Source organism: Sinocyclocheilus grahami, unplaced genomic scaffold (assembly GCF_001515645.1).
Source record: "Sinocyclocheilus grahami isolate Dianchi unplaced genomic scaffold, SAMN03320097.WGS_v1.1 scaffold284.1, whole genome shotgun sequence".
NCBI lineage: Eukaryota > Metazoa > Chordata > Actinopteri > Cypriniformes > Cyprinidae > Sinocyclocheilus > Sinocyclocheilus grahami.
The window spans coordinates 1,230,585-1,242,258 of NW_015505463.1; the positions used below are offsets into that span (position 1 = coordinate 1,230,585).

The following is an 11,674-nucleotide window of genomic DNA, read 5'->3' on the forward strand; positions in this document are numbered from 1 at the left end:
TAGTCTGGTTATAATATTCACTTTGACAATTAAAAAGACTGCACTCACTTTAGACACTAAAGCTGTTTTTTCTCTTGATTGCACCCTTTTATTACTGATAAATTATTAATACAATCTATCTATCTATCAGATGTGTTTGTGGGAGGAGGAGGGAATAAAAAGAGCCAGCAGAACGGGAAAGGAGAGAGAGAGGTCATCATTTGGTGCAGGCTGTGGTGTAGATGAGGACACGCATGAGCTGAGTCCTCCACACCGGCAAACTGTCCTCACGGAAGACGAGTCACTGTAACCGCCTCACGTAATACCGAATCGCAGTTTCCGTGTGCCGGTGATTTTCATGGTTATTAATAGGCTGCCGTGGTCCTCCGTCGGTTCCTTCGGACCATTCAGATCACCGGATCAAATGCGAGTGCGCAGTTTTTGAGGTGACAATACTAAGAAGATTCATTTCATACGACTCAATTTGAACGCAGGCCGGAATCGGAGGCGATAGGAGCCGTGCACGTCTGGTTGAGGATCCATCTGCACTCGTCCTCAATGGTCACCTTCTGTCCGAGCCTGTCTTTCTGCTTGCTGCAGACCGCATCAGAGGATGTACGCGGAGGGAAGCACGCCAGACACTGAGCCAGACGAGTGCCAGAAGAAGACATCATGCTTCTCCAACATCAAAATATTCCTCATATCAGAATGTGCCTTAATGTTGGCACAGGGCACTGTAGGAGCCTATCTGGTGAGTCGAGCCATTAACGCACGCAGCTCATACTGCGTACTGTATGTGCATGACATTGAATGGTGTCCGGTAGGCATCGCTTATCTTTTCCCTAAAGCGAAATCAACAGCATCATGAGGCAGGGCTTCTTGCGTGTGTATCGCGACTGCTTTATTTCCACATGATTTAGAGGCGCTATAATGATTTAATACATTTAATAATCAGTCCAGTGAGTGGCCTCTCTCTCCTTTCCAACATCATGTTCATCAGTGGCTCAAAAACTAAATAATCTCACCGACCGATTACCTTAATATTTTGTCTTTGAGCCACTTATGTACATAATGCTGGAAACAAGAATTTGTCAGAATGATCAGATCTTATATGTCAAGTTGTTTTGACATTTATTCCTTAAAATATGAGCTATTTTAATGTTACAGTTGTAGGAAGTTTCTAATTACTAGAAGTAATATAATATTGACCAGTACTTTGTTTTTCCAATTTCACTATTAACTTTTCAATTGATGTTCAGTAGTGTCTAGTGGGCCCTGTCTGTGACTGATCACTATAGAGACAATATTACTTGATGGAGTAGTAAATATGGACTATTATTTCAATATAAATTACTTACCTATTTTGCATGTTTATAGCAATTTTAATCGTTTTGTCATTTTAATTTTATATTTCGTTTTTAGAGTGACTCTGAATAACTTTTTAACTGCATTTACAGTAATATTCATTAATGTGCACCATGATAAAAAATAGAAAATGGTTTCTATTAAATTGTATTGGGGGGTCTTTGATTCCAATTCTTTACTAGCGTGTATTTCAGTTGTTGCTGGTACTTATTTCAGTTTTTTTCTTTACTTTTTTTTAATAATTATTCAAATAGCTGCCATTAGGCTATATATTCTAGTTTACTTAGTTACTAACATTTTTAATTGAACTAAAGTAGAAATTGAGAACTAAAGAAAACTAAAGAAATAAAATAGTGATTCTAACTAGTCATTGCATACAAGCAAAAAGGAAATGTAACTAGGTAAGAAATGTCACTAATAATAATTAGGATAAGTACTCTGAAAAAAACAACAGAAATCAGTGACAAAAATGTGCAATTTATTGCCAGTAAAAATAGTGACTTGTTAAAAAAAGTACTAGTAACGTAAACATAGATACTAGTTAGTTTAATGGAATAAATGTTGAAATGGTCTGCCCTAGTCTTTATGTTAGCTTTCAGTACAAGAGAAAGATGCACACAGTTGCATTATGCATTCATCTGCTATGTAGGATTGAGAGTAAAGTGATAATGATTGATTTGTCATTTTCCCTAGCGATGACTTACCTTGTGCTTTATCTGAGGTATTTAATATGTTATGCATGAAAGGTGACGTAAATGTCACATTTTCAAAACACTCAAAAAACATAAAACACTCAAAGTCCAAGTCCATAATAATAAACAATTTGTCAACACTCATATGGATGTTTACATTTGATTTATACCTTCAATACAGAATCTATGTTCTCATCAAAATCTCACCAATATATTCTGTTGTTTAAGCTCTCCAAGCTACAAATGAAATATTTGTTTTGAATATGGATTTTTGATTTAAGGGACATTTAGTGATTGGTATCAGGTCAAAAGGGCATAGTCATACAGCTTTGTAACAGTGCAGTGTTTCTTTATATTTTAGGTCAGTGTCCTCACCACACTGGAGCGCCGTTTCAACTTGCAGAGCGCTGATGTGGGTGTGATCGCCAGCAGCTTTGAGATTGGCAACCTTGCCCTCATCCTATTCGTCAGCTACTTTGGGGCCAGGGCCCATCGGCCGCGGCTGATTGGTTGTGGGGGCATCGTAATGGCACTGGGGGCATTACTGTCAGCGCTGCCTGAGTTCTTGACCCACCAGTATGAATATCAGTCTGGAGAGTCACGACCTGTGGGACAGGGACAGAATGTGTGCTCCAATACAAGTCGAGCAGGGCTCTCTGATCCTAGTTACATCTGTGGGAATAGAACCAATACCAACATGATGTACCTGCTGCTGATCGGAGCTCAAATGCTTCTGGGGATTGGAGCGACACCCCTACAGCCTCTGGGCGTGTCTTACATCGATGATCACGTCAGACGAGAAGACTCTTCCCTTTATATTGGTGAGAGTGATCTGCACAACACTTTTTTTTGCATTTTGAACACCCCTCCAGCCATATCAGTGAGGCTAAAGCGCCCCGACGTCATCTATACTGTAGTAGGGTTGGGCGATGTCTACCAAATTGGCATCAGACGATGTCTACAGTGAAATATCATGATGGACTATGACATGGTGGGAGGATATCAGTTCTCTAGATGGCCATCTGCCAAAACATTTGGGGGGGTTTCACGATGCCGGCTCAACATAGTGATGGACGATGGCATCGTCTATTGGCCCATCCCTATATTGTAGATGACTGACTCAGCCAGTAGGACATATATTTTACTGCTAGGTTCAACTACAAATAAATGAAACATGCACACATTATACACATCATTTTGTTATCTCACCTTAATTAGGAACAGAATTAATAGTAGAATGACGGGTACTTGGTGACCGGGGTAAATGAATACATTTTGATTTTACCCTATTAAATGCATTATTAAATACATTTGTTAAAATAATTGTAAAATATTATTGAAATCATTATAATAATAATTATTATTATTATTATTATTTTAAATGGTTCCATTTTATAGGTTTATAGAACATGAATAAAGGGGGGAAAGTATTATTTATTTATTTAGCTAAATTGGTTCTACTTTATAGTTAAGTAAAAATCAATATATTCTAAGTACTCCTGGTTGGAGATCACTGATCACTGAAGAGAGAGAGAGAGATTAATTTGTAACACTTTACAATAAGATTAAATTAATTAACATTAGTTATTGGATTAGGTATGAGTTACTAACAACATTAGGTTTGATTTACTAACATTTTTTACAGCTTTTTTTTTTTACTGCTGCTTATACTGTTGTTGTTGTTGTTAATTAATGTTCATTCATAATTTACTTGAAACCTGAAATGTTAAAAATGTATTAGCATATGTGGAAATTAACATTCACCAAAAAATTTGTTACAATATACGATAAGGTCATCAACATTAACTAACAATGGGCAACACATTTGTTGCAGTATTTATACATCTTTTGTTAACGTTAGTAAATAAAAACACAACTGTTCATTGATTCAGTGTCTGTAAATGTGCTGGTCCGGCACTAAAAGAAACACTACAGAGTATTGTTGTTGTTTTAGGGCATATCACGTAGCAGTACGGTCAATATCCTGCCGTTGCAGCAATTACAGCACTTATTATTATTAATGATTCATAAGCCACAAAAGGTTGTATCCTTAGTGCATCAGCCCTTTACTGCTTCCTGGAGGACTCCCTGGCAGAAAGCTGTTGTATGAAAATACACAAATAGCATAGATATTGCACATGGCTGGAATATCAGCTGTAGTAGTCTAGGTTTGGGGCGACCTCACTTTGGAAATTTCCATGTACCAAGCTTAAGCCCATTGGTTTAGTGTAGTGCACCACTGTCTTAATCTCCCGTTGCTATGTTAAGGAGTAAGCCAGAAGCAATGATGGCCTTCAGTGCCTGTTTTTTTTCTGCTGTGAAGCTAATGTGTGCTGGCTGCTCTGTCATCCCTCAGGCAGCTCACTCTCTCTCTCTCTCTATTCTTCTCACTCTCTTTCTCTCGCACTACGACAATGATTATCCATATATTTGATACAAATAAGGAACAGACTTAAAACCTTACTTAAAATCTCCCAAAATAAAACCCTAGTATTGAAAATGATCAATGTATGACTATTGTAGTCAAGTAGCTTTCCACTGGTAATTAAAGACCTGGATGTGAAGATAGTTCTGAATGTCTGTGGGTTTCCATGTGTGCTTTTTACAGCATTTCTGCTGTGTCTCCTTTCCTGCAGTGTGTCTGATGTCTTTGCATTGAGTCTGTCTATGAGCATTAATGTCTGTGCAACCCATGTAAGCTTCTTTCTCTCTCCTTCTTGCGTCTTTTAATCCTTTTTAACCTTTAAACTGGACCTGTCTCTCATTTAAGCATAATGTAAACTAGCACAGACATAAACATCCTCTTTGGAGACAGTCATTGCTGGTGGGCATATTGGAATCAAGTTATTAAGCTGTTTGATCACAGAGGCTTTGGTGAACAGAAATGCATTTGGTGTCTTTCACAAAAGCACAAGCAGAAAGGCCTATCTGTTTTAAGTGATTTATCCAGCGTCTGTATTCATACAGAATACCAGAGTAAGAGAACTGATCTAGGATTACATTCTCTTGTGAGGGGTAACATTAGGATTGACATGCATGATCTAAGATGCTTAATCAATTTCATCCAGGCTAATGGATAAAACTAAAACACTTTTTAAGATCAGAGCAAATATACCATTAAAGGTCATGTTACAGACCCTTCTGCCCTCTCTAGATGCCCATAATAAAGTTTTAGTAATCATTCTAATTCTATGAGAATTGTGAAGTCCACACCACAACTACACAATAATGTCACAGGAACGATATCATTGGAATCACTTTCAGAATGATTCTTTCCAGCTGATGAATGATAAAAACAGTAACAACCAATCAGAATCCTGTTTTAAAGAGCTTTAGCATTTAAAGTGACAGACGACATCTGCAGCACACTTATAATAAACAAAACGTGATTGTGTGTTTGTGTGGACACTAATAGTTATCATTCTTCTTGGTGTGAATGGACATCGAGCCTTACATAATATAGCTATTTCATTCTGACTGGTTAATTGTGCCATCCAGTGCTTTGATGTGCCTAATATTCACTGTAGTCATGGCAATGCCATAAATCAGACCGTTCTTCCGGGTAACTGAAGCCGGTCCTATGTTCATGTCTCTTGTATCACAACACAGACTCGTTCATTCTTGTTTCATACAAACTTAACTGGCATCATCTTGTGAGGATCTCAGTATTATCCTGAAAAAAATATGTATCACAATTTCCACAGAAATATTTACAGGACAGCTGTTTTTAACATTGATAATAGTAAGAAATGTTTCTTGAGCACCAAATAAATGTAATGATATTTTACGTATAAATTATTTATTGTATTTTTGATCAAATAAATGCAGCAAATGGTGACCATAAGAGACTTTTTTCAAAAATATTAAATAATCATACATTTGACCAAACCCAAACTTTTGAATGGTAGTGTATTTATTTGGTAAGTAGGCATATAATGCAGAAGAGAATGCACAGTCAGTCAGTCATTATCGCAAAATAAATCCCTTCAGGATGAAATAAGATTATCCCATCGGTTGCGTCTCATTATCTCTCACATGTTAATTTATAGTAGTATCTGGCTGTTTGTGTACTTCAGTGTTCTCTGTTAATGATTATGCTGTGCTGCTTCTGTGTCTGGACAGATAATTACTCACCGAAGGGTAAAACAGCTGATGGTACAACCTTTACCAACACATTCACAATCTATATATTGACTACTACAGTTTTGGTATTCCCACAAGATATAATACTCAGCACAGAAATATGTGTGTGCTTGTCAGCTCTTTACATAAACCCATCAGGTGCCAGCTATTGCAATGATGATGTAGATTATGTAAATTGTTTCCCCCAGAAAACATTTAATAACTAAAGGAATTAGCTCCTTTACATCGGGCTACTTAAGGTTCTGCCTCAAAATAGAATATGCTATAATTCTCCTTCTATAATAATTCTAATAATAATAATCTCTAAAACTTTTCCCTAAAAAGAGGCTATTTATTTAAGCATCTAGATCATTAGTGTAAGTGCCTTGTTAATAACTGAAGGATTTGAGTCAAGGGTTTGAATGAATTTCATTTAAGTGAATTGACAACAGTTTGGCCAAGACTTTGCATGAATGAGTATAATTTTCTTGCATAACTTCTTTGACTCTAGTCTTTTGCATTGCATTACAGGTATCTTATTCTCTACACTGGTTTTTGGACCAGCCTGTGGTTTTATTCTTGGCTCTCTGTGCACCAAGGTTTATGTTGATGCAGTCTTCATTGACACAAGTGAGTACCGGCATCAAAAATTGATACACTGAAAAATGATTAACTTTTGTTATTTTTCGCTATTTGTAAGTGGCTCTAGATAAAAGCATCTATTAAATCAATACATGTAATGAAACACGGCATCTCAGTAAATATCTCTGTTTGCTCCGAACAGCCACGCTGGACATCACTCCTGACGATCCGCGCTGGATCGGTGCCTGGTGGGGCGGCTTTATCATCTGTGGGCTTTTCCTCTTCCTCTCCTCGTTTTTCATGTTTGGATTCCCGCAGTCGCTGAACGAGCCTGGGGAGGGCCCAGGGGGTGAGAGTGAGCAGGCCATGCTGCCTGCTGAGCTGGTGCAGGAGTATGAAGGAGTCAAAGCCTCAGATGACCCAGAGATCAGCACTGGCCTCACCTGCTGCCAGCACCTGCAGGGTGAGAGAGAGTCTAAACACCTGTCATGCATTAGATTTTATGAGCAATCGTACATGAAATAATCATTTTCTTTGATTTGTTGTCAGTTTGTTAAAGTAGCTTTAGATCTAATTTTAGTGTGGAGAACAAGACCGATCTCTCAAAATGCTGTTAATAGATTTCGACAGGGATTTTTAAAAAGGTCTAAGGACCCGCGGGGGAGAAAAATAAAACCCATCCATTTTCCAAACTTGTCCTATGTACGGTCATGGGGATGCTGGAGAAAAAAACATGATAGCATTAAAATATTATAATATTACACTGTAATACAACATTTACATAATATTTGTCAAACTTGGCATGTTAAATGAAGATATTAATGTGTAATGCAATGTTTTTTAACACATTAATTTATATTCCTATTGTTTTATTCTGCTGTCTAAAGAATGGATAGAAATTAGTCAGTTAATTGTAGGGACATTTTAAAAGACACTATTAAACATAAAATATATTTTAAAAAACTTTGCATACATTTTTTACAATTAATTTTAATTGAATTAAAATTGTTTTTATGTTGCAAACCTATGCTAAATATACATACACTTACAGTAATAATAAAATTAATACGCTTTCAGCCTTAAACAATAAATATTTTTTAAGCCTTCACTCTGATAATATTTAGGTTCTTTATAATCTGTAAGGCCAATAATTTCATTTTGGAAAGTGTTGTCTTTATTATATCATGCTAAATGTTTATATATGTTTAAATATATAAAATTCTATAGCTGTCTTTATATTTTACATTTACATTTAGTCATTTATCAGACGCTTTTATCCAAAGCAACTTACAAATGAGGACAATAAAAACAGTCAAAACTAACAAAAGAGCAACAATATATAAGTGCAAATGACAAGTCTCGGTTAGCCTAACGCAGTACACGTAGCAAGGTGTATATATATATATATATATATTATACACACAAACACAAAGAAAAACAAGTAGATAGAATAGAAAAAATAGAATAGAAAAAAAATAAAAAATATACAGTGGGTACGGAAAGTATTCAGACCCCCCTAAAATTTTTCACTCTTTGTTATATTGCAGCCATTTGCTAAAATCATTTAAGTTAATTTTTTTTTCCTCATTAATGTACACACAGCACCCCATATTGACAGAAAAACACAGAATTGTTGACATTTTTGCAGATTTATTAAAAAAGAAAAACTGAAATATCACATGGTCCTAAGTATTCAGACCCTTTGCTCAGTATTTAGTAGAAGCTCTTTAAAAAAAAAAGAAGATAAAGTAGAATTAAAATAGAATAGAAAGTGTTAGAGTTAGAGGGTCAAATAAAGGTGGAACAGATATGTTTTTAGTCGTTTCTTGAAGATGGTTAAGGACTCAGCTGCTTGGATTGAGTTGGGCAGGTCATTCCACCAGGAGGGAACAGTTAAAGAAAAAAATTTAGTGAAAGGACCCCTCAAAAGAGGGGCATCAAATTTGCAGATCCTTGACATCAATAAGTTAAAAACAATTAATTCTCTATGGGAACTTACAATGGATTTTTTTTTTGATCATCCACTAATATGAGTCTAATTTCTTCTCAGTTATCCCTAAGGTGACTAAGCATCTGCTGTCCAATCCGGTTTTCACCTGTATCATTCTCGCTGCCTGTATGGAAATCGCTGTGGTGGCTGGATTTGCTGCCTTCCTAGGGAAATATCTCGAACAGCAGTTCAACCTCTCAACGTCCTCCGCTAATCAGCTCCTAGGTGGACACATTTTTATTTATTTTTTTGAAACTACACAAAAACAATCAACTCATAAAATGCCGTTTCATATGAAATCAATGCAAGTAACTGAAAGCTGCCTATCAAATCTGTGTGTTTTCAGGTATGACAGCAATCCCCTGTGCTTGTCTGGGTATTTTCCTGGGTGGGCTCCTGGTGAAGAAGATGAATCTGTCTGCATTAGGGGCTATTCGTCTGGCTATGCTAGTCAATATCATCTCTACGGCCTGCTACGTCTCCTTCCTCTTCCTTGGCTGTGATACGGGCCCGGTCGCTGGGGTTACCGTTGCCTATGGCAACGAGTGAGTAGAGTGCTTCACCATAAAAGCCTCACACAAATATTTAATGATCCACAACAATTGGCAATAAATACAGACACTTAAGGCCCCATCCACACGGAGACGCGTTTAGCTGTGTACGCATACATTTCGTATCGTATAGGCGTTTCGTCCACACGGATCCGGCGTTTTGAGAGAGTGAAACCGATATTTTTTGAAACCGGGTCCCAGAGTGGATAAATCTGAAAATGCTGCCCTTGCGTTTTCGTGTGCACAGCGAATCCGTATATTTTCTGAAACGATGACATCATCAGCCCACGTCTCGCCCCTAGTCAGACACCGATAAGTCACGTAACAGCAACAAAAACACGAGTAAACACTGAACGATTGTGTTTTTATTAACTAACATTAACACAGATTAATAAATGCATTGTTCCATGTTCGTTTGTATACCGCGCGTAAGGTTTATGCGCATAGTCCAAGTCTTCTCCGTTTTTAGTTTATCTCTGTGGCAGACATGCTGGTCTGGCATGTATACTACATCGTTTTGTGTCGGTTTCGTGGTTTCGTGTGGACGCAGATATTTCTTGAGAAGAGGGGGAATAAAAAGATCGGATAGGGAAAGCTCTGGCTTCGTGTGGACGAAGAAGAGTATAAATCACTAAATCACTCAAGCTGAATTGTTTTCAGCATTAATTTTACATAGGATCATGTTTATAACTCGACTGACTAAACTATGAATTTGAAGGGAGCATGTCGTCCTTCCCTCATCTCATATTCATTCTCTCCATTTAGGAGTCTAGGTTCATGGGAGCAGACGGAGGCTCCATGTTTGTCAGGCTGTAATTGTTACACGTCTTCACTAAGCCCCATTTGCGGCTCCAATGGCATCACCTACCTCTCAGCCTGCCTGGCTGGCTGCACTAAAACCGTGAGTCTCCTCCCACATCCATTCATATTCATACAGATCAATAAACTCAGACATACATCCGCTTAAATGCTTCCTGGGGTCATAGTAGTAAGAGTTCTTTTGGGCATGCTAATTTTTTCCTCTTTTTGATACATCAGTCCGCTTTGTCTCAAACCTACGGTTCTTTTTTCACTGGACGGTCGCCTGGAAGTCCCCAGAACAGCACTTAAGATCCATCATGAAACATGCACTCAGATCTGCTCTCCCTCCTCTCTTTCTCAGAATTTGACAGGCTGTAAGTGCATTGGCCATGGCGACGGGCCTGGTACAGCCATGCCGGGAAAGTGTTCCAGCCCAGGCTGTCAGCAGGCCTTCCTCACGTTCTTAGCAGTCGTGTGCGCATGCAGCATGATCGGAGCCATGGCCCAGACTCCATCCGTCATCATCCTGATCAGGTAATGCTGCTGACACCCTTTGAATCATTAAAAAATGATGTGAAAGGTTTCATGAGTCTTAAAGGGGTCATATGATGCTTTTTTAAAGATCATTATTTTGTGTATTTGGCATAACAGAATATGTTGACATGCTTTAATGTTCAAAAAACACATTATTTTTCAAATACTGTACATTATTGTAGGTCCTCTATGCCCCGCCTCTCTCAAATGCTTCGTTTTCTACAAAGCCCCCTCCTTTGACAAGCGCAGTCTGCTCTGATTGGCCAGCTGACCCAGTGCATTGTGATTGGCCGAACACCGCAAGCACTCGTCGGAAATGTAACGCCCCTTACCATAATCGCGAGCTTCATCTTTCAAAATAAATGTAAAGACAGAGCCCGAAAGGGGAACAGAGTCGCGTGACAGACACAGTGATGAAGCTGGTATGTGTGCAGTACACAAGCCACGGTTAAGACAGCTGACTCCACTGTGATGTGTCTCGCTCTCTCTCTCTCTCTCTCTCTCGCTCTCTCTCTCTCGCACGCGCACACACTCATGTTAACTTACTTAACACACACTTAACTTTGATAAAGAATATCGCTTTGGTTTTGAGACTTTAGTCTTTGCAACTTCAGGGATCTTATCTATGCACAATCAGCTTGTAACACTCCAAAGAGAAAGGAAAACTTGAAATCGCATCATATGACCCCTTTAATCAGTCACACTGTCATCTGGACATCATGAAGAACTATAATGTACTAAACTATCAGTTGTTGTCTGTAGAACTGTGAGCCCAGAGCTGAAGTCATACGCCCTTGGAGTTCTCTTCCTGTTGCTCCGGCTGCTGGGTAAGATATTTGCATAACAAGTAACACCTACAGTATCTCTGCAGGATCATTTTACAGTTTGTTTAGTTATTTTAAGCATGTGTCTTTATAATGGTATGGTTTGGTTGATTATAATTAGCTTATATAACTTATACTGTATATACAGTACCATTTACCTTTTTTTAATTATTTTTGAGTCTAAGATTCTTAAATGTTTTTAAAAGAAGTCTCTTAGACTGCCAGCTATAAATA

The 11,674-nt window shown here is 38.0% G+C and overlaps 1 protein-coding gene across 1 annotated transcript; it reads left to right on the plus strand.

The window, feature by feature from the left end:
- Positions 1-213: 213 nt before the first annotated feature.
- LOC107600480 (solute carrier organic anion transporter family member 3A1-like) lies at positions 214-11,443 on the plus strand (the record flags this gene model as incomplete). The annotated part of the gene is made up of 9 exons (XM_016292386.1): positions 214-730; positions 2,398-2,857; positions 6,690-6,788; positions 6,943-7,203; positions 8,791-8,955; positions 9,077-9,275; positions 10,047-10,182; positions 10,444-10,616; positions 11,379-11,443. Coding segments are annotated over exons 1-9 (1,696 nt in total), but the record flags the coding sequence as incomplete, so codon positions are not given.
- Positions 11,444-11,674: the final 231 nt, after the last annotated feature.